The sequence below is a fragment of the Trypanosoma melophagium genome (assembly GCF_022059095.1).
Source record: "Trypanosoma melophagium isolate St. Kilda chromosome Unknown ctg5segment0, whole genome shotgun sequence".
Lineage (NCBI taxonomy): Eukaryota > Euglenozoa > Kinetoplastea > Trypanosomatida > Trypanosomatidae > Trypanosoma > Trypanosoma melophagium.
In genome coordinates this window covers 55,053-81,056 of record NW_027125187.1, presented here as the reverse complement: position 1 = coordinate 81,056, position 26,004 = coordinate 55,053, and the positions used below count along the sequence as shown (strand labels likewise).

The 26,004-nt window shown below is 40.4% G+C and overlaps 11 protein-coding genes across 11 annotated transcripts; all 11 read left to right on the top strand.

The window, feature by feature from the left end:
* Nucleotides 1–148: 148 nt before the first annotated feature.
* On the top strand, nt 149–1,120 carry LSM04_008068 (uncharacterized protein; the record flags this gene model as incomplete). The annotated part of the gene is made up of 1 exon (XM_067329383.1): nt 149–1,120. One exon carries the CDS (start codon nt 149–151, stop codon nt 1,118–1,120), a length of 972 nt encoding a protein of 323 aa, XP_067187534.1.
* A 253-nt stretch (nt 1,121–1,373) lies between these two features.
* Nucleotides 1,374–2,246, top strand: LSM04_006990 (uncharacterized protein; the record flags this gene model as incomplete). The annotated part of the gene is made up of 1 exon (XM_067329382.1): nt 1,374–2,246. One exon carries the CDS (start codon nt 1,374–1,376, stop codon nt 2,244–2,246), a length of 873 nt encoding a protein of 290 aa, XP_067187480.1.
* A 480-nt stretch (nt 2,247–2,726) lies between these two features.
* LSM04_008911 (EF-hand domain) lies at nt 2,727–4,760 on the top strand (the record flags this gene model as incomplete). Its single annotated transcript, XM_067329381.1, has 1 exon — nt 2,727–4,760. The coding sequence occupies one exon, from the start codon at nt 2,727–2,729 to the stop codon at nt 4,758–4,760; it is 2,034 nt and encodes a 677-aa protein (XP_067187565.1).
* Nucleotides 4,761–6,238: 1,478 nt separating this feature from the next.
* Nucleotides 6,239–7,822, top strand: LSM04_006364 (Phosphoglycerate kinase; the record flags this gene model as incomplete). Its single annotated transcript, XM_067329380.1, has 1 exon — nt 6,239–7,822. One exon carries the CDS (start codon nt 6,239–6,241, stop codon nt 7,820–7,822), a length of 1,584 nt encoding a protein of 527 aa, XP_067187450.1.
* A 778-nt stretch (nt 7,823–8,600) lies between these two features.
* Nucleotides 8,601–11,483, top strand: LSM04_006840 (Importin-beta; the record flags this gene model as incomplete). Its single annotated transcript, XM_067329379.1, has 1 exon — nt 8,601–11,483. One exon carries the CDS (start codon nt 8,601–8,603, stop codon nt 11,481–11,483), a length of 2,883 nt encoding a protein of 960 aa, XP_067187472.1.
* Nucleotides 11,484–12,073: 590 nt separating this feature from the next.
* LSM04_001578 (uncharacterized protein) lies at nt 12,074–12,397 on the top strand (the record flags this gene model as incomplete). Its single annotated transcript, XM_067329378.1, has 1 exon — nt 12,074–12,397. The coding sequence occupies one exon, from the start codon at nt 12,074–12,076 to the stop codon at nt 12,395–12,397; it is 324 nt and encodes a 107-aa protein (XP_067187224.1).
* Nucleotides 12,398–13,140: 743 nt separating this feature from the next.
* On the top strand, nt 13,141–15,012 carry LSM04_005444 (Dynein heavy chain region D6 P-loop domain; the record flags this gene model as incomplete). Its single annotated transcript, XM_067329377.1, has 1 exon — nt 13,141–15,012. The coding sequence occupies one exon, from the start codon at nt 13,141–13,143 to the stop codon at nt 15,010–15,012; it is 1,872 nt and encodes a 623-aa protein (XP_067187415.1).
* Nucleotides 15,013–15,867: 855 nt separating this feature from the next.
* On the top strand, nt 15,868–18,291 carry LSM04_009062 (T-complex 11; the record flags this gene model as incomplete). Its single annotated transcript, XM_067329375.1, has 1 exon — nt 15,868–18,291. The coding sequence occupies one exon, from the start codon at nt 15,868–15,870 to the stop codon at nt 18,289–18,291; it is 2,424 nt and encodes an 807-aa protein (XP_067187570.1).
* Nucleotides 18,292–18,855: 564 nt separating this feature from the next.
* On the top strand, nt 18,856–21,063 carry LSM04_009732 (Temperature dependent protein affecting M2 dsRNA replication; the record flags this gene model as incomplete). The annotated part of the gene is made up of 1 exon (XM_067329374.1): nt 18,856–21,063. The coding sequence occupies one exon, from the start codon at nt 18,856–18,858 to the stop codon at nt 21,061–21,063; it is 2,208 nt and encodes a 735-aa protein (XP_067187610.1).
* A 1,682-nt stretch (nt 21,064–22,745) lies between these two features.
* On the top strand, nt 22,746–24,866 carry LSM04_004699 (DNA ligase; the record flags this gene model as incomplete). Its single annotated transcript, XM_067329373.1, has 1 exon — nt 22,746–24,866. The coding sequence occupies one exon, from the start codon at nt 22,746–22,748 to the stop codon at nt 24,864–24,866; it is 2,121 nt and encodes a 706-aa protein (XP_067187383.1).
* A 414-nt stretch (nt 24,867–25,280) lies between these two features.
* Nucleotides 25,281–25,727, top strand: LSM04_004770 (uncharacterized protein; the record flags this gene model as incomplete). The annotated part of the gene is made up of 1 exon (XM_067329372.1): nt 25,281–25,727. The coding sequence occupies one exon, from the start codon at nt 25,281–25,283 to the stop codon at nt 25,725–25,727; it is 447 nt and encodes a 148-aa protein (XP_067187388.1).
* Nucleotides 25,728–26,004: the final 277 nt, after the last annotated feature.

Below are 26,004 nucleotides of genomic sequence, written 5' to 3'. Positions count from 1 at the left end.
TCTGTAGTTTTCTCTCCTCCACTTTTCTCCTCTCTTTCTTTCTCTCTCTCCCTCTATCGTTTTCCATTTTTTTGACAATATCACTATCTTTGCAGCAGCGACTGCAACTTGGCGATCAGAGCTAGGCCCTGAGTAGAGAGGTATCGTTATGCATTTATCACGATGTAATCGAATGTCCATATGGGACAGCCCTGTCTTTGAGCACAATCCTCTTACACGCTACTGGAAGCGTATGATGAACAAAAGTGGTGAGACACTATCATCACAGAGTATCCCACGCCATATTCACGGATACGTCGAAGCAACAAACCCACGCACAGAGAGCCTTGTACGATGGTTTCCATACAAGAAAGAAATGACAGTTGATGGCCGATATGTGCCAACGATGGCTGACGTTATTTATACTCACTACTTTCCGCGTGAACTTAGTGATGATGAACGAGTTAAGTATATATCTTTAAAGACTGGACGTTCAGAAGTGGAAGTGGCGGAGGAATTATTTCTTATGCGAAAGATGAAACTTTTTGTTGCCCAACTGCTACGTAATAAATTACGAAGTAGACCCCTGCGTATGCCACAAGGTGTTGAATACACCGGTATCGAACGACGTTACACCTTGGGTATTTCTAAGGTGGCCCAAGCAATGGGTATGAGTATGTATAGCACAAAGTCGTATGACCCTACTATTGTTTATTCCCCCTACTATGATATAGGTGATTGTGTTGATTGTATCTGTACTAAACAGTTACGGACATCTCTTCAGTACTTGTTTTGTGAAATAGCACTACATCGTGGTATAGCTCGTAGTCGGCTGACAGATGTCATAGGTGACCCGAAAGAACCCCTGCAACACCTTGAGCCTTGCTTGTATGAATTCATTAAATTACGCTTAGCTGTTTTAGCACTCATATCAAAACAAGAACATTATGTTGTAGACCATCAATTTGATGGTGGTCATAGATACGGTGGTTGTCTGATACATCTTTTTCCGTCACCGCTAGATCCTGAGCTTATTGAGCATGAAGTAGAACACATTGAATTGGATCTTGATTTGGCGCAACGATGGTTAAAGCATTATTATGATAATTACGTGGTACCCAGAAGGTCACCTTCTTTTTAGCCTTTAGTTTCACTATTTTTATTTTTATTTTTTTTTAGTTATTATTTTTTTCCCCCCTTATTTGTGACATTTATATGATTTATTGGTTTTATGGCAGATATTTTTTTCTTGGATAACCAGAGTAAGCGTAAGGTGATTTCTCCTATTTATGAAATTACTGGACTGTATTTTATTTTTCCCATTCTTTTTTTCTTGTTTTTTTTTCGCTGTTTTTTTTTTTTGTTTGTTTGTTTGCAAGATGGAGTTGTGATAAATGCAAGGACAGCGCTTTAGGCGCACTTGTACTAGCACAGTGTTAAATGACAATGGATTGTTTCGGATTCCTGATGAGAGTGCACAAGGATCGGCGAAGGTAACATCACGAGAATTGCATCGACGACAAGTTTTGATCCGTGCACAGCAATTGCGTGAGAAGAAACAGCATGAGGTAGAGAAAAAACAAGAATATAAGGAAAGACTGGCGAGTGAAACGATATCAGTTGTAAGGCAAATGAAACTTGAGGAAGCTCGTCTTCGTAACCGTGTCAGGGAGAGTAGAACGCAACAAGCCAAAAACCTTCAGAGTATAAAACACCAGATGCGTGAAGAAAAGTTGCAAGAAGAACTTAGACGCCTTGAAGAGGCTTCTCATCGTCATCAAAACTTATTATTATTCAATCGCTTTCATACGGCACAGCTTCACGTTACTTCTTCCCAACGAGCTAAGGTTAACCGATCGTTACGGGAGTCAGAGATAGAGAACAAACGACGTCTTCAAGAGGAAAGAGAAAAGGAACGCGCAAAAGCTGCTGAAGAAGAACGAATTGCAAGGGAAATAGATATGCAGCAGCGTCGTCTTCTTCATGATGAACGTGCATTAAGGTCTATTGAGTATCAACAAGAGCAGGAGCGTCGTATGCGTGAAAAGGCACTTGAGCGACAACGTGCCTACGATGAACGGCTTAGGCGTCTTGAGTTGCAGAAGGAAGCTATAAAAAATGGGAGGATGCAACCGGGTACGGGAACAGGATTATTTTACTCAAATGCACGAAGTAGGCAACAAAGTGATATACCACCGATTGACCGTGGTGGCGAAGAGATGAATTCGCGCTTCATCCGCGTCATGACAACACCAGGTTATATTTGATGGCAGTAATTCTCTGTTATATGCTTACTATTATTATTATTATTATTATTATTATTATTATTATTATTATTATTATTATTCGTTAAGGATTTACCGTTACTCTTTTGCTTTTCTGTTTTTTGCATTTTTTTTTTACTATTTGCTATCTTTACGTTTCTATGCGTCTGTGTTCGTATATATTTGTGGCCACGTGTGAATGTATACATTAACAATGTACTGCAGCAGAACAGTTTCCACATGGACCACTGCTTTCCCCGCTCGCATACATACATACATACATACATACGTATTTATGCCTATATACAATATGGATGTGAATGTGTTTTTATGATGGTAGTTTGCTGACTCTAATTATTTTTTCTTTTTTTTTCTCCCACTCTCTTGATACTTGCCCTTCTCTTGTTGTTTTTTATTTTCCCTCTTTCTCTGTTTTTTTTTCTCCAGGTGCGTATTATTTACGTTCGGACGGGTGCTGCTGAGATGTCTCTTGTGGGCGGGGGCCTCTCTTCGGCGGTCGGATCGCTGGCGCCGGAGGAGGTCGACATGCTGCGCGACGCCTTCATTTACATGGACCGCGATAATGACGGCCACGTGGGCCGCGACGAACTCCTCGCGACAGTCCGCCGCTGCGTGGGGGACGCCCGCTTCGGGCCGCTGCGGGAATATCTCGTCCCTCTCTTCACCGTCGCCGACCGCGACCACGACGGCCGCCTCAGTCTCGCCGAGTTTCTTCTCTCTTTCGCCAACGGGCCGGGCGTGGTGCCGGCGGAGGTCATCAATAGCTGCGTCTCATCCGTTCGGGTGCGTCTCACAGATGAGGAAATAGCGACGCTGCAAGAGACATTTCACCGTATAGACACAAAGGCGGATGGTTACATTGATAAGGAGGAACTCATCGAGGCCCTAAAGGAAAACCTTAAATATAGGTTTCCAGATCTTCGGGAGAATAACTATAACGATATTGTGGCAGTTATCATGGCCAGCGCAGACACCGATCAGGATGGACGTTTGTGTCTCTCAGAGTTCATCCGATCTTTTCAAGAGGATCAGGGTGTACTACCAGCAGCGTTCGTGGATGCACATGCACGACAAATGGTGCAACAGATGACACCTGCCGAGATTGAGGTTCTTAAACAGGCTTTTGCTGTGCTCGATAAAAATAAAGATGGCTTCGTTGAGTTTTCTGATATCTATGAATCACTATGGGAAACACTCTCTGACAGTGTATTGGACAAAAGTCAGATTCATGAACTTTGTGATCTCATTATGGTTACCGCGGATCGGAGTAAGAGTGGTATTCTATCCCTTGCCGATTTTGTTCGTGGTTTTGTTCAAAACATTACCTTGACACAGTTACCTGTTGCTGCTGCTCAAGAAAGGTTACGAATATCTTGTGATAAACTACAAGAAATGCTTGAAAGTGGTGAATTAGAACAGCTATCGGTTGTCCAGAATGATGAAAATGGTGGTTTCGGATATGTAAGCCCTAATCATCTTATAGGTGTCCTTAACAATGTATTTCGTGATGTGTTTCCTTCATTGGATGAAGAACTACTTTCTGCTGTTATGGGTGCCATTGTAGTTGCATCAGACAACGACAATGATAAGAAAATTTCACTTGATGACTTTATCCATTGTTTTACTGAAGGTCCACAAGTTTTGTCAGTTGATTCTTCTTCTCCTCATCAGCCAACGAGTGTTACAGATGAGGAGTTGCTCATTGTCTCGCAAGTCCTTCAGGATCTGGGAAAAGAGGCCGATAGTGAAGGATATGTACATGAGCCAGAATTTTTGGAAGCTGTTCGTGTCGCATTCAGCGCGGATCGAACGCAAGCAGACCGCGTACTTCAGTACGTACGTGATAATATTGTGAAGCGAAACTCCTGCAGCTCTCTAGTGGTAGAGACATCTGCTGATGGAAACCCACCGGAGTTAGATCAAGGTGCCGCGTCCAATTTATTGAAGGTAGATGATTCTCAGGAGGCAGACACGAATCAACAACCAAAAACTGGTGGCGAAGAAGGAAAACCACCAATACCACCACCACAACAACAACAAGAACAAGAGGAAAGTAAGCAGGAACAGCAAAATATTGCCCCTCCTTCTCACTTAACAGGGGGATCTTATCAAGCACAACTGGCAAATTACGCACCAGCCCTTCTTAAGGTTGCCGTACCTCAAGGGTCTTTGAAAGTACTTGATTTTGGTACAAACTCTACAGTATCAGATGTGCTAATGAAACAGCATACTCGTCGCTACCTGGAATCTGTATATGACACCGCAGATAGGGCAGTATTTGATGATGAGCTGCGTGTGGAATTCAAGAAGTATGCCAATGATAACCAAGATTATATCGATCGTAAAAAATTCATTAAGGCATATCTTGCTATGGAACACTATGGCCTGCCTCTAACAGAGGCTGAGGTGGATCGAATTATTTGTCGGTATTCTAAGGGTGAAAAAATTACATATGATGAATTTTGTGTCATCATGTTACAGCGAGCTCGCATGTAAATTCAAGTCCCTATGTTAAAAATACCTACATGACATGCTCAACACTATGTTGGAGTACATGGGTTTTTTGTCTCTTTTTTTTTTTTAGCACACGCACACACAGACGCACAGATAGAAAAAAAAGGTAAACTGAGTGTGAGTCTGAGTGTGATAGTGAGAGATTTTTTCTTATTCATATGGGTAATGCATGGCTTTTTTGTACCCCTTTTTTATGCTTCTCTTGGCAATGAGTATTCTTTTACTGCTTCTACTGGTAGGCTTTTCTTTTCTCAGGTTCAAGGATACTGAGAGGAATATGAAGGGATTTCATCAAATGCCGCTTTATAAAAAAAAAAGTAAAAAAAGAAAAAAAAAAGATACCCATCCAAGAAGGTTCTTGATTTTCTTTTTTTAATTTTTTTTCTTGATGTATCTTATATATATATATATATATATATATATATATATATATTCCATTTTGATGTTTTCAAAGTTAATTCTATGAGTTTTGAATAGAATATCATTGTTTTTCCAAATACAGATTCTCATTGTCATGACTATTACGTGGACTACCTTGTTTTACATCCTTTCTAATATAGATCTTTTTACTCCTTCCTTTTTCTTCTATGTTATTGTCAATATGGTGGTATAGGCAGAAGATCAATGTTTTCTCCCATTTCTTGCATATAGAGAACTTGGGCGATGTGCAGTCTACGTTTTTCACTTTTTTCTTGGGTTTCTCGCGGCAGAGGTGGAATTATTGAGGCTCCAACTAAGAGATAGGTTTCCGCTGCATATGATGTTTTGTAATCATATATATATTTTGTTCTTCTTTCGGGTTTCGAGTAAAAGTAAAGGGATTCGGATATCAATGAACCAAATCGTCTACCTTTGTATGGTGTAGTCAGGAAGTGAAAGAATCAAAAAAACAAACAAACAAACAAACGAAGAAACATAGAAATGGAAGAAAACCATGACGAGATGTTTTCTACCATTTCCATTGGGGTTGACCTTCTCTGCTTATTGTAGCCGAGATCAGTAGCATGCAGAGTTGAAGGGATTGTGTCTGTGTGTGTACGTTTATTTGTGTGCAGATGTGCCAAATAAACGAGGGAAGAATAATTACAACTTTTTCACTGGAAGAATTTTTCTCCCTGCAATAGGGTTTGACAGGTGGGGGTTTATCGTATTTTTTTTTTTTTGTTTGGGAGAAAATTGTTTTATTTGTGTTTATTTTTTGGTAGGAAAAAAGGTATACTCCTTATGGGGGTTATATATATATATATATATATATATATATATATATATATATATATATTTATGTTTTTTCTGCTTCTTTTTTGTGTTCCTGTTTTTTTTATTTATTTGGTCAAGGTACCAAACTCGGAAGTAGTAGTACTATTTAGGAACTAAAGAAGTGTCGTTCTTGCTGTTGTGGTTACTTGGTTCCGTATACATTGTCTTTTCTTTCATTGACTGTATTTCGCAGTGATTTAAAAATGTTAAATCAGTCAAGGATTGATATGATTTTTAAGTCGCTTCGCGACATTGTTGTTGTTGGTGATAATGATATGGTCATAATGGACATGAATCCTCCAGCATGTGTGTTTTTCGGCTGGGATGTGGCGGAGGTACAGGGGAAGAGCATTACTTTCCTCATTCCAAATCACCCTCTTGATGTACAGGACAACACTGTAACACTTATGGCACGTCTCAAAAATTCTATCAATGTACCGGTTGTCATTCAGTCTACACGAGATCCACATGCTACTATGGTTGGATGGACGATTTTACCCATTATTCTCCCGCGTGTGTTTGATTTTGGCGTACATATGAATCTTCGAGCTGCACTGACCCCAAAACTATCAGTTGATGACTTAAATTTCAAGAACTGTCGCGTTTTTGTTCGTGTAGACTTTAATGTACCATTTGACAAATCTACTCAGGAGATACGTGATGACAGCCGTATTCGAGCAGCAATTCCAACGATAACTAAAATTGTACGAGATGGTGGTCGTGTTATTGTTGCTTCGCATCTTGGTCGTCCGAAGAAACCGAGTGATCGATACTCTCTTAAGCGTATTTTGTCTCGATTCGAAGAACTGCTAGGACAACAAGTGGGCTTCTGTCCTACACTGAATGCGGCCTCTGGTATGGTGGATGGGATGAAGAATGGAGAAGTATTACTGCTGGAGAACCTTCGCTTCTTCCCAGGTGAGGATGGCGCAAATGCCGCAGCACGACAACGTATGGCAATGCAATTAGCCGCTTTCAGTGATATTTATGTATGTGATGCATTCGGTACGGTTCATCGAATGTCTGCTAGCATGACTGGACTTCCTCGTGTATTAGGCGCTGGGGTTACTGGATATCTTATTGAACGGGAAATTAAGGCCATCAACATGGTTATGCGTAATCCTACCCATCCTTTGCTCTGTATAGTTGGTGGAGCAAAAGTATCTGACAAGATCAGTGTACTTTCTAGTATCATGCGATTTGCCCAGACGATCATTATTGGCGGTGCCATGGCGTATACTTTTCTTGAGGCAAAAGGTCATACCTGTGGTAATTCTAAAGTTGAACGTACAGCAAGAGATAAAGGACGTGAATTGGATCTTCACGTTATCGCAAGGGAATTAATGGAACTTGCAGTTGCAAGAAAAGTTCAAATAATCCTTCCAGTAGATCACAGCTGCGCAAAGTCATTTAAGAATGAGGAACCGTTTACTACCACTGGTGCCGATATACCAGATGGATACATTGCTTTGGACTTTGGACCCAAAACAAATGCCATATGTTCAAAAGCTGTGGCTGAAGCGAGGACACTTATTTGGAATGGACCTGTTGGTGTTTTTGAATTCTCCAATTTTGCAACAGGAACAACGGCAATAGCTGAGGCAATTTGTAAAAACAAAAATCTTGTTTCAATTGTTGGCGGTGGTGAGACTGCAGCAGCCACAAAAAGATATAAACACTGTATTACTCACACAAGTACAGGCGGTGGGGCCTTCTTGGAACTTCTTGAAGGCAAAGCTTTACCAGGCCTTATTTGTCTCACAGCGCAGGCTGCACCAAAATTGTAAGAAGCAGGTTAAATTTCTTGGAAATACCACACATACACACACAAAAAAGGAAAAGAGCAAACAAACAAAAAAAAAAAACAACGAAGAAATCTATGAATAGCGGTATAATGAGATGCAGGAATGAATGTTTCTACCTTCTACCTACTTCCCACCGGAAACATGAAAACAAAAACAGAACAAAAAAATTACTACAGCAAAAACAACTGCAAGAATAGTTAACCAGACACACAAAGAATATAAGAACGAGTTATATATATATGGATCAATAAATGGGGAGAAAACAAGAATGTTAAGAGAGGATTTCGAGAGAGAGGTCTCAGGTGTAGAGGAGGGAAGGAAGGGGAAACCCGGGAAAAAGAGGTCTGTGAGGGTACTCTGAAGTTTTGTATCTTTCCATAGCGACAGTTGCTTTATTTTTGCAAAACAGAAAATGCTTGGGCGTTTCAGATGATAGACATTCTATTCGTCCTTTATTACCTGTTTGGATATCAAGAAGAAAGAAAAAAAAAACAGTATCGATATGAAGCAAAACGAAAATAAAAATAAAAAGAGGTGCTTTTGCTGTTACCCTGTACGATATTCTGATTTGCCTTTGTATAATTATTTTTTATCTTTTGCATCTTTGGTCTTCTTTTGAATAGATTGGTTTGCTATTTAAAGGATAAATAGCAGTAATAAAAAAGAAATCGTAATACGAAAGAGGGAAATAATCGTGGAAAGGATAAAGTAATAAAAGAGAAAAAAAAAATATAGAGGAGGAGGAAGAAGAAGGCGGATTATGCATGCGATAGACCCTAATGATCCAGTATTGGCACAACGCCTAGTTCAGTTAGCGTCTGAGGCAGTTTCCATGAACAGCAACGATAGGGAGAAGGCAGAACGTGAAATTAAAGAATTTCAAAATTGTGTTGATAAACAAACTGGATTCGTTTTACTACTTCTTAATGTAGCTGTTGCATCTAGTCCTGCATCATCTTTCTGCTCCATTGTTTTCAAAAATACAGTTAAAACATGTTGGGACGCTGCAACAGCAGAGCATTGTATTACAGAAAGTGACAAGGCAGTTGTACGTGATACCATTACATTGCTTATGCTTCGCGCTCCACCAAATGTTCAGCGAAATCTCGCAGAAGCTATAAATATGATAGCTGAAATAGACTTTCCGAAGGAGTGGCCAAATGCCCTAGACCGTATTGTTCAATTGTTAATGAATGAGAAAGATGTGACGATACAAAGTGCCGCACTTTCAACAGCTCACAGTATTCTTGGACGCTATCGAAATCAGACAGATCTTTCAGAAAAACTTGCAGAAGATCTTCGCGTCATTTATACTGCCCTAACATCTCCTCTACTCTTATCGATGGAATATCTCTTGGGTGAAATGGAAAAGGGTAGCCCTTCATTCAAAGCAGCAAGTCAAGGTCTCACTTCAGCTGTAGAGTGTCTCCGGGATATGACTAATTTTGACCTTGGCGATGAGCTTATTTGGAGTCTAGATAAATTTGTTGATGTTCTTATGCGATGTCTCCAGTTCAAATGTCCTGTTACAGATGATTTTTTTTTTATTGAATTAAAATCTTCTGTGATGGCTTGTGTGGCACATTTTCTTTTGCGTTTTGATGATGATTTTGAGAAGTACGCCGGTGGTTTTATGGATGTTGTTTGGAATACTGTTGCCTCACCATCTAGTAGAAGCAGTACAATGGATGATTTAGTTATTCAAGGAATAAATCTTCTTTCTGCTGCATGCCGAGGATCAATGCGTAGTGTTTTTGACAAAACTGAAGTACTTGAAAACCTTGTGGTGCAGGTAATTTTACCAAATCTCGCACTTCAAACAGAAGATATTGAATTATATGAGAGAGAATCTGATGAGTATATTCAGAGGGATATTGAGGGTAGTGATTTACATACTAGAAGACGTGAAGCAGGAGAACTCGTTCGCTCTTTGATGGTTTCTTTTCCTGATAAATGTGGACCACTTTTTACAGCACAATTACAACATCTCATGACAGCTGCTTCATCTGAAGATTGGAAGGCAAAAGATTTGTCAATTTATTTGGTCTCTGCTTTGGCTTTAGAGGGTCAATACGCTAATACCCAGAGAGGGGCAAGTCAGCAATTAAGTGGTTTGGTGCCATTTGAATCATTTTTGAGACATAATATTATTACTGAACTTTCTTCGGATGTTTCACCACAGAGTCCTTTTATTATTAAGGCAGATTGTATACGTTTTGTGGCAACATTTCGAGCACATATCGATCCACAGATACTTCCAGATATTGTAGCACTTTTAACCTCATGGATTCGATGCCCAGATGAAGTTGTACATGCATATGCGGCTCATGCTGTTGAGCGTATTCTAACTGTTCGTCGTACTGGTCAGCAGGAATTTGTTATATCTGATACAAATATGGGTGAAAAAGTTGCTCCTCTCTTACAACACCTTTGTATGCGACTTCGACAAGATAAACGACCCTGTGCTTATACAATGCAGTGTCTTTTACGGGTATGCCAAAACTGCAGTCACTCTGTAAAACCGTTTGTCGGTGATATTATTACTTTTATAGCTCCTGTTGTTCAAGCGAATGCAAAAAATCCTTCAAATCCTCTTTTTAGTCACTGTATGTTTGAGGTTATATCAAAGTGTATTCAATTGCGTCCTGAAGATGCAGCTGCTATTGAGGGTGCGTTATGGGAACCCATGATATTTATTTTACAGAATGATGTACTTGAGTATGTACCGTATACGTTACAAATTATGGCACAACTTCTCGATACGCGTAGCGGCGGATCCCAAGATCCTCCTGCACATTATCAAGCTTTACTGGAACCATTACTTGTTCCCGATATGTATCAGCAAAAAGGAAATATTCCTGCTGTCGTTCGACTCTTAGTGTCTTTTATAGAACACTATCCTCGATATGTTCACAGCAAGGGTTTTACTGAAAAAACTCTGATGATATTTCGAGCACTTCTTCAATATAAAAATTACGATCATGAGGGGTTTAATATTCTTACTTCAATAGTTATAGCTTATCCGAAGGATATTATTGAACCTTTTATGGGTTCTGTGTATCAGGCATTGTTTCAACGACTACAAACCTCTAGAACACCAAAATATGTGCGTATCCTTATCATTTTTATGTCTATTGTGGTGGTCGTTCATGGTGCTGCTGATGTTGTAAGGAATGTAAACCTTATTCAAAATGGACTGTTCTGGATGCTTCTTCAGCGAGTATGGCTTCCTAATGTTCAGAAAATATTGGGACCTTTAGAGCGCAAGGTATGTGTGATGGCGTTGTCATGCTTGATTGGAGAATGTGTGGAGCTGCAACAAAATAGTGAAGTGTGGACTAGCTGTGTTGTTACTTGCCTTAAAATGATTCATGGCGCCGTGGAGAATGATGATCTGACAAGTTTTACTCCAAAATCACGTACGATGAGTGATTTAAACCAATATGTTGACGATTCTGGTTTTACAAACATGTTTTGTCCACTGCAGGGTGCCGTACGGGCCCCAATTGATGTTTGTACATCTGTTAAGCAGCCAGATGTCTACTTTCGTGAACGCGTTCAACAGGCTTTACGTGGATCGAATGGTGGACATCTTGCAACTCTTCTTCAAGCTAACCCCGATTTATTGGCCGCAGTGCAGTGAGAGAAAAAAAACAGTTTAAGCTATGACTGGGAAGCTTAACTAAAACAAAAAAAGATAATTGATTTTCATAAATTTTTCGCAACTCTCTGAAAGGAGAAAAAAAAAAAGAATAAAGAAAGGATAAAAACGGAAACAAAAAAAAAAAAGGAACAGAATGAAAGAAAAAAAAAATGAAAAAAAAGGAGGAGATTCACAGACTAAATGCATACAAGGTTTTTGATTTCCACTTTGATAGTTGAGTATCGAGTCATGGTGGTGATGTGTTTTGCGTCACTTACTAGACATTTCTACTATATGTTAGAAAATTTTCTTCTTGTGTGCAATCCGCTGTATTGTTATTTTTTATTGGAATCAATTATATATATATATATATATAAAGTCTTTTTCTTTTCTATCCTTATTTGTTTCCACGTTTACAAATATTATTGTTTTTATTTATTTATATTCTATCTGTTCATAGAAGGAAAGTTGTTTCTCAACAATATTAGTAAAATACGGCAATAATTTTCTTTTAATAACTATGTGGTCGCGTACTGGTTCAAATTACCCAACTGTCCATAATCACTGTTTTCGTAGTGTCTCTTCGTACAATGCCCAATCGCACACAAAGAGGAAATGTCCGACATGTGGTATTTGGGGCAAAAAAGGCGGTAACTGCACTTTGTGCGGTGATACCTATTCCAGCACCGCGTCCACATAAAGTAGCTTCGATAATCTCCTCACACGTATCGTCTTATGTGTCCTTTGCAGGAGCAGAGGCAGCAGTAACAGAAGCAACATCTCAGTTAAGGAAAGACAAGAAAACATTTCCCTTGATTGCTTCTCAAAAGGATACACCAAAGGTTAAATGCTCCTACTGCGGTGTCTGGGTTACACCTAGCTCTGTATGCTACCTATGCCGAACTAAAGCATAACACCAAATCAGGAGTATTATTATTATTATTATTATTATTATTATTATTATTATTATTATTATTATTTATTTATTTATTTATTTGCGTTTCTATGATTGTAGAGTTCACTATGAGTTCCGTGTAGAATTCATCTCAAGGAACACATTCACATTTTACTAGAATAAACCGCACTCATTGATGGATCATATGACAAGATGTTTTGTTTTTTTTCTGCTCTTCTTGCCTGCTATCTTGTTCACCATCGAGGATTTCATGGATGGGTGGTCTAGTAGAAGAAACGACATTTAGTTTCGTCCACAAATCTGTTTTTTTTACAGTTCTAGATGCATCGGCACAGTACCAATGATAGAGATACTCTTTTATTTCTCTTTCTTTCTTTTTTTCTTTTTACTCTTACCTTTATGGAGTATGGGATTATCTATTTATTTTGAAATCCTACACTTGACATCTTGAAATAATACTTTATAATGAGTATAGTTTTCTTTTTCTGGGAGTAGAGGTGTTATTTTCCTTCGATTATTTTTTCTGGTTTTATGCATTCTGTGGGTGAGGTGAGGGATACACATTTTTGATATGCCGGTGGTAATGAAGGTAAAGAGGGTCATTGGGAGATATGACGTTAGCGACAGAGTTACCGAGTTGATGCAACGAAAGATTGTTATTGTTATTATTATTGTTATTATTATTTTTCCTTCTTTTTTTGTGTCTGTGTGTTTGGATTGCGAAGAGGGGTAGTATCGCCAATGTCGATTTACGTTACTGCGACGGCGCGGGAGTTCCTGGAGGGTTTGCAGTTCGGGCCGAACAACGAGGTGGTGGCGGTGAACAGCCGCGACTGCGCGGGGCTGGCGGAGGTGGCGCGGGGGATGATCCTCACTTCCGTCAACGGCACCCCCGTCGGCCGGGCCGTCGAGGAGCAGCGGCGCCACGCCCTCAGCGGCAGCGACGTGATGCTCGTCTTTCTCCCGCAGCCGTTTCCCCGCCACGACGGCGAGTTCGATCTCAGCTCCGGCGAGGACGAGGACGGCGGGTTCCAGCAGCACAACCCGACAGTCCCCGGCCTCGCCAGCGACGACAACGCCATCCCACCAGAGAGCACAAGTGTTCTCGCAGACGCCGCAGAGAGGGCAGGTCCTGGAAAGTGCATCATCATTATGAGTGAGGGAGTCAACCCAGCATACCCAATCGCAGTAACCGCAGAGCGTGCAGCGTGTACAGTGATGTATATTAATACAGTCGCACGCCTAAAGACAAGACAGAGTCTCGCTCAAGCGGGTGACGTTTTTCGGAAATCACTCAAAAAAGGTTTATGGATCTATATTGAACAAGCTACAAAGTCTATATCGCTTTTACGAAAGCTAGCAGAGTGTATCGTGGAAGCACAAGCGGAGGGGGCTATTCATAACAAGGCACGTATTTTTCTCATGTGTGAACCTCACCCACACTTTCCAGAAGTCTTGCTCAATGGTGGAATAACACTTCGCGGTACACTTCGACCTGAAACAGGTGAGGTACAACTTGAAAGTGATTTACTTGAAAGTCGAAGAGGTCTTTCTCTTGTTCGTGGAGCAACAGGTGCACCTGTTGACATAAAAACTGACATGAGTGATCGAAAGAGGCGTGTTAAAATATCTCATGAAGTGAGTATTGTTCCCCTAGAAAAACATACATTTATGGAATTAAGTCAGAGTGCTACTGCACCAGTTGATCGAGAAGCTAATATTGGTGAAGGAATTGCTCGTGTTGCCAAATATACGTTTGGTGCAAATGAAAAATTTATTTCTCTTTGCAAAGTTAAAGATGGTCGTTACGCTGTAGGTACAACTGGGGGTTATGTTTTAATATTGGATGTTGATGGTTTGCCTCTTATTCAGTTTCGCCCACACAAGGCCTGTGTTTGGGATGTGGCCTTTGCCTCAGCGTACGATTTTGCTACCGCGTGCGAGGATGGAACTAGTTCTATTTTTAATTATTCTCTTGCAACTCAAGATCTGGCGGCAACATCAGTAGCCTCATTTCAAAGTGACGTATTCGCAGTAACATATGCGAACCCTGAAGATCCTACTAGTGCCGTTCTCTCTGGAGGTCTGAGTGCCACTATCTGTGTCTTACATTCTGATCGACAATGCAGTTCATTCATTGCATCAGGGATGTCTATACAAGCTATGCGTTCCACCCAGCGGAGGCATGTTCTTATTGGTGGAGGCAGTGGGGTTTGTTCGCTGATTGATCCTGCCACTTGTACTGTGCTTGAGACAACGGATCGTCATCAACGAAAAGTTCCAGCTGTAGCTAGTTATGGCGATACAGGAGTGACGGGAGGTTTCGACAAAATGCTTCGACTTTGGGATGTACGAAGTGGTCTTAATATGATTAGCGAAAAAACCATGTCAGAAGTTGTCACTGCTGTTGCAGTTGATGATAGACATATTGCCGTGTGCAGTGGATCTGATCTCGTTGTATGGGATGTAAGAAAGTTTACATCCCCACTGGCAGGAAGGCAAAAGGCCTGGAAAGACCTTACACGTGGACTTGTCATAGACGATGATATCGTCATAACCGCTTCTGCAGATGGCGTGGCACGCTTTTGGTCACTGGGTACATTTAGTAGTTAAGATGACTCTTCACTGTGCTTATAGAATTTTTTTCTTTCTATCTTTTCATCTGTGTTTGTTTGTTTCGTTGTATATATGTATTTATGTATGTATGTGTGTCTATAGGCGCATCTGTACTCCTGATTGTGTCCATGTTTCACTTGTAGAAAATTGGATGAGAGAAGTAGTGGTGATTGTTTTGGTTGCTTAATTGTTTAACTCCCCCGCAGAATAACACACGTGCACACAGGACCGACAGGAGCAGAATCCACAAGAGGTGAAGAAAAGGAGGAAAGATGGAATGATGAATGAGGGGGAAAAAAATGTGAGGAAGTGAGAGGGGAGGACATGCGGTTTCACGTACAGTAGTGAAGAAATAGTTCTTCTGTAGAAGGCAGAAAAAAAAGATTTTTTTTCTGCCTTTCGTATCTTTGTAGCCCTCCTTTATAAATAATTGCTTGGCTTGCACCGCTGCTAGTAATGCTTCGAGACTGGAGATGCGGAGAGTCGTGTTTGCGCAACTTGTTCAGACGACCTCCTTTTCTTTTTTTTTCTTTCTTTCTTTTTTGTTTTACTAAAGAATTCTTTTTTCGTTTCAATCTTGGAATATTTGCACCATTGCAGGCATTATAAGGAGAATACAAAGTTCAATATCAGCAGTATATTTTTCTTACAATTAGTTGTCATTTCTCCATTGTCCTTCGTTCTTCTTCTTTCGTACAATCATTTTTTTTCTTTTGGTGTTTTTTTTTTTTCTTCTCTCTTCTCTCATCTACTTAATATGTGTATTTTCCTTTTCTTTTTGCTTTCTCTTTTCCCTACTCTTCTTTCCCATTACCAAGGTTTCTATTGTTGTTTTTCGTTACTTTTTCTCTCATGGCCGAGACATCTCCTTCGATTCCCCAAAAATCTCCCCCTTCGGCGGCGGAGTGCGTGAAACAGGTATCAAAGTTCTTGAGACAATTTGAGGCTTCTGGACTACAGTATAATCCTGCCCACCCCTTACCACCGGAGGCGGTAGAACATATTCTTATTACAGATGAGTGGTATTGCAAATCATGCGGCAATACCAATTTAAAAATGTGCCCAGAGACGGGCAGGCCTCATAGACGACATTTAGTACGGGTGGCACAAGAAATATTGCGACGCATTGGTTCAAAGACGGGACAAATAGTAGTACGACCACCAAATTTGACGGCTAGCATGAATGGAAGATCACGTCTTCGTAGTCAACGCCGTATCACAATGAACCCGCATGCACTTTTACTTTCTTACTACTACGCTGTATTACCAAGTAATGAAGTGGATGGAATTATTTCTGAATGTGCCCAACATTTGGTGGAACTTTTCGAGCAATTAAAAGTTTATGGCGCACAGGAGGTAGTGGATGAACAATACGCCGCTGCTCTTCTCTCGTCTATAGGTACTACATGGCAAGAATACAGCAAGAAGGCGGCGGAAGACCTCTGTTCTCTTAAGGGTGCGGATCGCCGTGCATGTAGATCTGTCCTTGTAATGGGAACAAAAGAGGCCTACGTTGCTGCTTCACGTGAACTCCGAAAGACACCTGCAAATAAAGATCTTCAGGCATTTGTGGTCTTGCTCCATGATCGTCTGGTACGTCTGACCTCTCAGGAAGATCTCAATGAACTGGAGGCCACCATGCGAGAGGCCCAGCGCGAGGAAGAGGAAGAGGAAGATGAGAAGGGGAACAATACGGAGAGGGAGAAGGATAAGGAGAGGGAGGGCCCCGTCGCCCAGAGAACACCCGCAAATTTCCAACTTGCCACCCCACCGGCCCCAATGCTGCTACTCTCAGAGGGCAACACGAGCGGCTCAGAGGCCGAACCGGTTCTCCCCGTCGTTATGGGACCGGTACTTCCACCCAACTGGTATGTGGACGAACACGGCCGCTCCAGACCACCAACAACAGATCCATTGCAAATTCGTCGCGAAAAATATGTTCAGCTAGAGTTCCGGGCGAGGAAAGCATATGAAACAGTAATAAAGGTACCAGAACCAAAGAAGGATCCATGGAAGGAGCAAATTGTATCATCGCTAAACGAAGCGCAACTTGCATTACTTGCAGAACAATGCAATCGACAACCTCCTGATCTGCAAAATATTCCTCGTTTTTTAAATCTTGTCATTGAAGGACTTTTGAACTCCCTTCCAAGGCGTCTACGCTCTCAAACAGAACAAGAACTGCGTGATGTTCTTGATTGGCGCATTGTGCGTCGATCTGTTATGGGAAGTCCGGGAAATATCGCCGCACTTATGCGCTATGTTATGGGGAAGGTGGCAGAATATGGGTCTTCTGCCAGAGCAGAAAAAACCCGCAAACTTGCTGAGGAATTAGCAAAAAATCTTGAAACTTGTACCCCAGACCTTGGTACGGCAGTGGCTAATACATTTCGCGTTATGCTTTCTTCTATACGTCAATTGCACGAAGATATTGCCCAATATTCACTCTTGTTCATTACTCAACAGCTACGAGACAACGCTGTTGCGTATATTCGAGAGTTCATAAGTGAATGTCATGCAAGTGTTGATCAATGGGAGAGTTCATTGGCATTTATTCGTCGTTATTTCAATGATACTCGTGTAAAAGAGTGGGCAAATTCACCTGTTGCCATTTCCCCAACAACATTAACAGAAGAGGAAAAATGCCTTCGTGGAAGTTTGCTCTACGGATTATTGGATTTACTTCGAAGTGGTGGTATTCAAACAGCTGATCGGTGGCACGATTACCCAACCGAATGCTTTTACTTTGAAAAGTCAGTAGTATTTTTTGCTGCAAATACTGTACAAGAAAGCAGTTTATTGCTTCTATTGTCAGGAAGCATATCAACAGTTCTTAGAGGAAAAGGAATTGATTCAAGAGTGGTTAATGATATTTTAAAGCAACTACATGACAAATTTATTCATTTGCTTTCTGAACAACTTACTTTGCCATATTTAAAGACATCTGTGACAAGTCTTATTGATGATGCACTAACACAAAGAAAGGCATCACCCGCTTTAACTGAAAGCGAAATCAATCAAATTCATGGATCAGTTGATAAAATGACTGATACAACAGGACCACTTTATCTGGCTTTTGAAAAACGGGTTCTGTCGTTTATTGAGGCAATTCTCGCACATGGCCAAACTGATCCTCCTCCACTGGGTCTTGTAACAGATTCCCTGCGCCGCCTGGCTTCTTTATTGCAGCATATGCTTGCTTTTAACTGGGAAGTTTACCAACCGTTCTACAAGGATATGCTTCGATATGTGACAGATGGCGGGTCTGCTAGTTAGGCACACGAAATTATTGGAATGCACAACCGTACATGTTTTTGTTTTTTAATTCTTTTCTGAGTCTATCTGTTTCTTTTTTTCTTGCTCTCTTTCTCTCCATGTGTGTGCGTTTTTTTTTTTTCTTTTTTTTTGTATCTTCGTGTTATTTTAACTTCTGGATGTCTTGGGGCGTGCACAAGAAAAAAAAAGAAGTGAAAAAAGAAAAAGAACCGTATAGTATCTATGTGATATATGGCTTTCAAGGTTGCTTCATTCAGCCAATTTAATTGGAATGTGATGTATCTTTTTTTCTTTATTTTTGCTTTCTTTTTTTTACGTGGGTGTATTTTCTTTTATTTCTGAGGTTTTTTTTTCATGGTAGTACATGTGGAATATATATATATATATATATATATATATATATATATATATATATATATTTTTGTTTTTTTTTTGAGTGTATGTTTTTGCGTACGGTGATTGGATTTTTTTTTCTTTTTTCTTTCTTTTTTTTTCACTTCCAAAAAAGAAAAATTAACTTTTAGAATTTTTGTTTCTTCGAGGATTAGTTAGTCCTTAGGAACGATGTACCCTCGCCAAGAAGACGTGAGTCTTCTGCAGCGCTACATCAATGAGAACAAACTTGAGGATAAAAACATCCCAATGACGGAGTTGCGGCGGTCAGATGGTTTGGACCAAGTCATGTTGGGTGTGGATGGAACGAAAATCATTGACCTTATTACCCAGGCAGTGAGGGAGAAAGAAAAGATGGCCGTTTACACGTACACAACACCGTTTACGGTCTACACCAAAATCACAGAGATTTGCGAGACCTTTCGAACCCTCAAAAACTGCACCCCTGTGTTGGTTTTTAATGGCATTCCCTTTTCTCCAGATCCAGATGAGGAATTTGTCAGGGATAGGAATCCAGTTCCAGTTGAACTAACAGCATTTACTGGTACAGATAAGTGCAGGTTGTGCAATATGCCACCTGCTCGAGCTTCAGATATTCAGAAAAAAACGTCGAACCGGTTTGTTGTTGAGGAGGATGTGGAAAATCAGATCATCAAATTATTTCGTTCTGAGTTTAAAAATACCATGCGCGCTCCGTATCTTGCCTGGGCTCAATTGTCTGCGTTTCGACACCCTGATAATCGCTACGTATCGGAAGTGTACGGTTGTCTTGAACTTCTTGCTTTCCCTGGTATTGATCGCGTCATTACAAATATTAATGTGATGAAAGGAACATTCGATATGGTACGTAAATCACGACTCTTAGAATTACTGAGGATAGATGAAGATGACTTGGGAAGTTTAATTGTTATTGATAGCCGGAGTCGAGTTATGAGACCTGTGGCTCATAAATTTTTATCTCTTGATGAAATGTGCAAAAAAATTCAACGTGTATGTGACTTTACTCTTGGATGTTCTTATGCACATCGTCTAAATGAAGAAATCGCTTCTGGAGCTGATCCCTCACTTCGGAATCGATCTCCTTCTTTAAGAAATGCCGTGATTCGAAATCTTGATGCTTTGGGATGCCCTGTATTAACACTAACTCCTCCCCATTGCATTTCTTTGTCACGGTTATACAAAGCACGTCGAAAAACGCTCTATGATCCCAGGACAGCATTGGGAAATCCTCTTCCAACAGTCATGTATTATGTACTTTCAGCTGGACTTTTATCTCCCAGTCCTCTTGCTGCCCTATGTCAAGGGAGTGTGGTGGATGATTGGCCACTTGTGGATTCCATAAAGTACCGTGATATGGCTGAAATTGTTCTACCTCTTCGAGTACAGACTGTTTACCAGCTCGTTCTGAGCTTGAGTCTAACCGATTACCGCATGACATGGTTCCGTCGCTATAATGTTCCCCAAGGCCGAATAGGCAAGATTCATCCTCCACCAGAAATTGCACTGGATTCTTGGAGATTAAACGGTATACGCATACCTAGTAGCCTCCATCTTGTTGATGTATTGGAGTACGCACACTTGGCAACCTCCTCTGAAAATGTTTATTACACCACTGTGGAAGAGACTTGTGCAGCTATTCTTCTTCAATCTCTTGATTTACTTGGGTATCTGACTCATGAAGCACGCGAAAGAGGTGAGGAAGGTCAATTCAGTGAGCCTTCTGCTTTTGGTCGTGCGCTTAAATTCTGCAGTGTTTCAACACTCAGCGAATATACGGTTCTTCTTATTGAACTTACACGAACTGGTGCGATTACCTCGGAACCAATTCGAATTACTCAAGAAGAAATGCACCCACGGGATATCCCTTCTGAAGTTGTACTTGCTAGCCGTATTCTATCCATTATTCCATTAAATGTTGCAGGTCCATGGAGTGGTCCAATTGATGCAGAGCTCGCTGCTTTCAGTATGGTTTCAAGAATGATTTCTCGTTCAATACGTCACCTCCTGGAGTCTATTATGATGGTAATGTTTTATGAAGGAAAGACGCAAGTTCCGCTGCACAGGGTATGTGAAATCCAGAGGTCACTGCCATTTTCTACTCCTGTGGAGTTTGGTGGTGGTGTCTTGATTCAGTATATATTAATGAAAGAAAGGTGTACGCTAAGCGATGTGGAAGCAGCCTTTCCAGAGTGCCATTACCTCTCTCATGATCTCGCAACATTATTCTATTTCTGGGACCTTGCGCTCTGCGTCCTTCAAGCCGTTGCTACTCCAGATGTTTCTATTGATCTATCTGTTGTTTTTAAGGCTAATGAAAGGATGCAGAATGCTAGGAGTAATCTCAATATTAACACAGGTGTAAAAGAGAGATACTATTAGGGGTTTGGAATGGGCAAAATGCAGCTGCGGTACGCTTTCCATTGTTTTTCTTTCTCCTTCCTTTTCTCTTCTTTTTCTCTCTTTCTTTTTTTATTTCTTTTTCTTTTTCTCTATTTTTCCTGCTTAACATTTTCCTTTCGGCTTTTGTACCCCATTACTGCCTTCCCTGTAGTTGGTGTAGCCTGTTCGAATTCTTGGATATGTGTGAGAGGAATATATGTATATGTGGGGGGTAGATATGTGGAAAGAAGAGAGAGAAAGCTTTTTTTATAGGAGAGGGAAAGAGACAAAGAGAGAGGGAGCGCGAGAAGGACTTACCGGAGAAAGGAAAGTCGAGAGGATAGAGAGCTTTATTAATTGTCTTAACTGGAGAAGTGATTATATGAGATGCTTACCATCATGCGAGTTGGATGGATGGAAAGGGGAAAAAAAATAACATAAGGAAGAAATGTTCCAGAATAAAATGCGTCAATGAAAGAAAAAAAAAAAATAAAACAACATGATCATCAACGGCAGGATAAAAAAAAGAAAGAACGAAACAGAAACTGCAGTTGACGAGAGGAAACCTCGATAAAAGGAATGGAGAAGCTGTGGATAAAAGAGAAAAAAAACAATCTAAGTCAGATGGCGAATTATGGTAAGACAACATAGAGGTGAAGCAACGGTGAATTTTCTCTGTTTTTTTTTTTTTTTTTTGGTTTTACTTTTCTTTATTTTTGTGTTTTTTTCTTTTCCTTTATTTTCGCTCGTCTCCGACCCTCATCACAGGAATTATTTTTTTTGCCTGTGTATTATTAATGGTTAGGGGTAAGGGGCCGAAGGAATGCTTTCCGCTTAACTGGGACAACAAAGACCATCATGAAATGATTTAATATTCATTCGAACAGAGTTCATGGGCTGAACGAGGTCAATAAAAGATGGAAAATGAACGAAAAAGTAGGTAGTGTGAAAGGGAAAGGAAATTGTCGTCCTCTTAACGCGAAGAAAAAAAAGAAGAGAAAGTGTGAAATAAGCTAGAAAAATGCTGCGAATTAGAAGAAAAATGGTGCATATTATTGTCACTGTTATTTATTATTATTATTATTATTATTATTATTATTATTATTATTATTATTATTATTATTATTATTATTATTATCATTATTTGTTGATTTGCTCTTTTTTTCTTTTGCTCCTTGACCTTTCCGTACATGTATATATATTTCATATATAAGTATATATATATATATATATATATATATATATATATATATATACATATATATATACATATGTTTATCTGCGTGGGACTTTGGTAAGGTGGGAAGAAAAAGGGAGATTAAAAAAAAAAAAACGTATGGCATGGAGAGAGATGCCTCTCTGTGTTTGTATTGCCGGTGGAGCTCCGATTTCTCAAAAATATTTGCGTTCTGTTCATCTTTCCTTCCTTTACACACTGGGCGCATACACAGCTGTGGGGAGGAGCTCCTCTTGCTAGCTTCTGCAAATAATGGTCATCACGAGATTCTGAACTGAAGACTAAAGATAACCGGGTTATCGGTAATAGAATATCTTCATCAACGTATGATCTTTTGATTGCAGATGTTAACAGTCTCTTTTTTTCTTGTTGTTCTTGCTCTTCTTCTTTTTCTGACAAACTCTCTCTTTGACTGAGTTTATTCGACAATAGCAAGGGTGTTCACATGGAAGAATCTTCCTTACCATCTATTGATCCGGTTGAGAAGTTTGAGGCAGGGCGCAAACGGATACGTGAGGAGGATAATTGCGATGAGGTGAGTAGAGACGATGAGTTACTCTTAGAAGAGACGTTAACCGGACCGACGAGCATGGCGAAGTTGTTTTTGAAAAATCGACTGGATTCGTACGGCTCCTTTGAATCAGTGTGGCCAAAACCAAAACCTGGTGTAAAGGATACTGTACCGTACGCTGCCGTTGCCGACACCCTTGCTGACATTAGCGCAGAGAGTTCACGACTGGAGTGCATCAGACATCTAACCCGCCTATTTCTTGCAGTTATTCAACGATGTCCAGGTGACTTGGTTCCAGTTATCTATCTTATCATCAATAAGCAAGGTCCAGCACATGAGGGAATTGAACTTGGGGTAGGTGATGCTTTGCTAGTAAAAGTTATCGCAGAGTGCTGTGGTATTCCCGAGGCGCATGCCAAAGAGGCGTACAAGCAAACAGGTGACTTGGCTGAGGTAGCTCAGAAGAAGAAGCGCAAACAATCAACTCTTGTTCAGCCTAAAAGGCTTTCTGCAGTAGGTGTATTTCAGGCCTTGCGTGAGATTGCCCTAATGAGTGGAAAGGAAGCAGCAAGACGTCGAGCTGACGTAATGAAGAGACTTGTCCGTGATGCTGTTGGTCCTGAAGTCAATTTTATTGTCCGTGCGCTTCAACAAAAAATGCGTGTGGGACTTGCTGAACCCTCTGCTCTCGCCGCTGTTGGCTATGCATTTGTACTTGATCATATTGGAGTTGATGAACTAATAAAACGTACTCCAGAGCAGCTACAGCGAGATTTAAATATGGGTGCAGTTGACTTTACTCGTATTTTTGGCGAAGTGCCTAGTCTTGAAATAGTTGTTGGTGCCTTGCTTAAATATGGGCTTCCTGTGATCATTCCATCTTCTTCAATATCCAAGGAACACAATATGGAACTATCTATTCGCCCAGGCCTCCCTGTGAGGCCTCAGCTTGCCCATCCAACTAGTGGTATAAGCATAATAATGGATCGGTTTCAAGGAAAGACTTTTACTTCTGAGTATAAATATGATGGTGAACGCGCTCAAATTCATTACTTAAAAGGAAATGGTTTTCAAATTTTTTCGCGTAATTCAGAGACACATACAGGAAAGTACCCTGATATTATAGCTATGTTACCTCAAGTTTTTTCCAATGATGATGTCAAATCTTTTATTATAGATACAGAGGTTGTTGCCGTTGATAAAGAAAGTGGATTATTACGTGCATTTCAAGTTCTTCAACATCGAGGACGCAAAAACGTATCTTCTGATAGTGTTACAATACCTGTTTGCGTATTCGCTTTTGATATTTTGTATTTTAATGGGGAACCACAGACAGGAAAAACTCTTTCAGAACGTCGACAATTACTATATAGTTATTTTACCCCAATCCAAGCAAAATTTCAGTTTGCTGAACACCTTGATAGCAATAATGTGGAAGATATCCAGTCTTTTCTAGATAAATCGATAAAGGATGGCTGTGAAGGGCTTATGGTTAAAACGCTACACGAAGAAGCAACTTATACCCCAGCAAAGCGTTCGCACTACTGGTTAAAACTTAAAAAAGATTACATGGATAGTATTACAGATACTCTTGATCTTGTACCGATTGGGGCCTATTTTGGAAAGGGTAAACGAACCGGTGTATTTGGAGTTTTCTTGCTTGCCTGCTACGATAACGAAAATGATGAGTTCCAAAGCATCTGCAAGATTGGAACAGGGTTTCAAGATGATCAACTTGAATCTCTTACAAGGGCTTTGCAAACATGCCTCTTGGAGGAACAACCGAGATACTACCGTGCAGATGATAAACCAGATGTTTGGTTAGAGAGTTCACAAGTCTGGGAAGTAAAAGCTGCCGACCTTTCGATTTCTCCTGTCCACTTTGCTGCATACGGACTTGTAGACCCTTCTAAGGGAATAGCTTTGCGATTTCCACGTTTTATTCGTGTACGGGAGGATAAGAAGGTACATGAGGCGACAACTTCTGCGCAGGTGGCTGAGATGTACACAGCACAATCTCTCGCCCGAAGTAATGGGGTTCATGATAACGTATAGAAAGAAAATAATTGGATAATCTATAGAGCCTTCAATAGGGTAAAGTAATATATATATATATACAGAGAGAGAGAGAGAGAGAGAGAGAGAGAGAGAGAGAGAGAATGCAAACAATAAAGGAAGGGAGTGATAAATCTAAAGATAGAGAGGATGGTAGACTAACCTTATTTTTCTGATTTAAAAAAAAGTGCTGTCATGTGTCTTTGTGCCCGAGTTTATGTGTGAAAAAAAAATAATAAGGCTCTCTTGCTCTTATTTTCTTTCTGCGGGGGGTATGCAATCTCTCTTTCCTGTTTTGTTTTGTTCTTTCGTTTTTTTTTTTTTTTTCTCTCTCGGTTATTTTTTTGTTTTCGTTGTGCCTTCTCCCCTCTATCCGGCAGTGGCGTAAGTGAGGGTGGGGGTGAGTGGGGTTTTATGGGTGCTTCCCTGGGGTCTCTGGTTGGTCGTGTGGTGGGGAACGAGCGTGGCGGATGTGATGGACAACAAGTGAAGGGACGAAAGCGGCATCGATCTTCTACTGTGAATGATGCTGCAAATGGGATTCTAACGACGGATAATGAAGCCCAAAATCTCCTTTTGTTGCGAACTGTGAATACCGACGGAACCTTGTCAGCTCCATTCTGTCTCTCCGTACTCTGCGGCGTTTCCGTGGAGGATAGATACGGATGTCATTATCACGCATATCCATCTGAGTCTCCAGAAGATTTTCATGGCAATGCGTTATGTTGGTCACTTCGAAGGTGTTCACTAAGTGTGCACGGCTTGATTTGTTTGGCTCGTTTGGCAAATAGCTGCCATAAAAATTTAGTGCTTTTTGGCGATGGGGTTGGTGTTTCGCTTTCGTACACAGCTACACTATAAATAGAAAATAACTTTTAAAGAATTTTTTTTTCTGTGGAAATTGTTTTGTTTTTATGGTTTTCCTTTGTATTGTTGGTACTGTTTTCCTCACTGGACCAGTGGATTGCCGTTGTTAGGATGTTTTCTCCTGTAGGTTAATTACTTTTACCAGATATATATATTTCTGCTGGTGGTGGTTGGTGTGTTTGTGTCTCTGGGAATTGTGCTCTGTCTTCCTTTTTTTCCTTTTCCAAGGTTTTCCGATTAAAACAGAAAAAAAAGGTATTTCTTTCAAAAA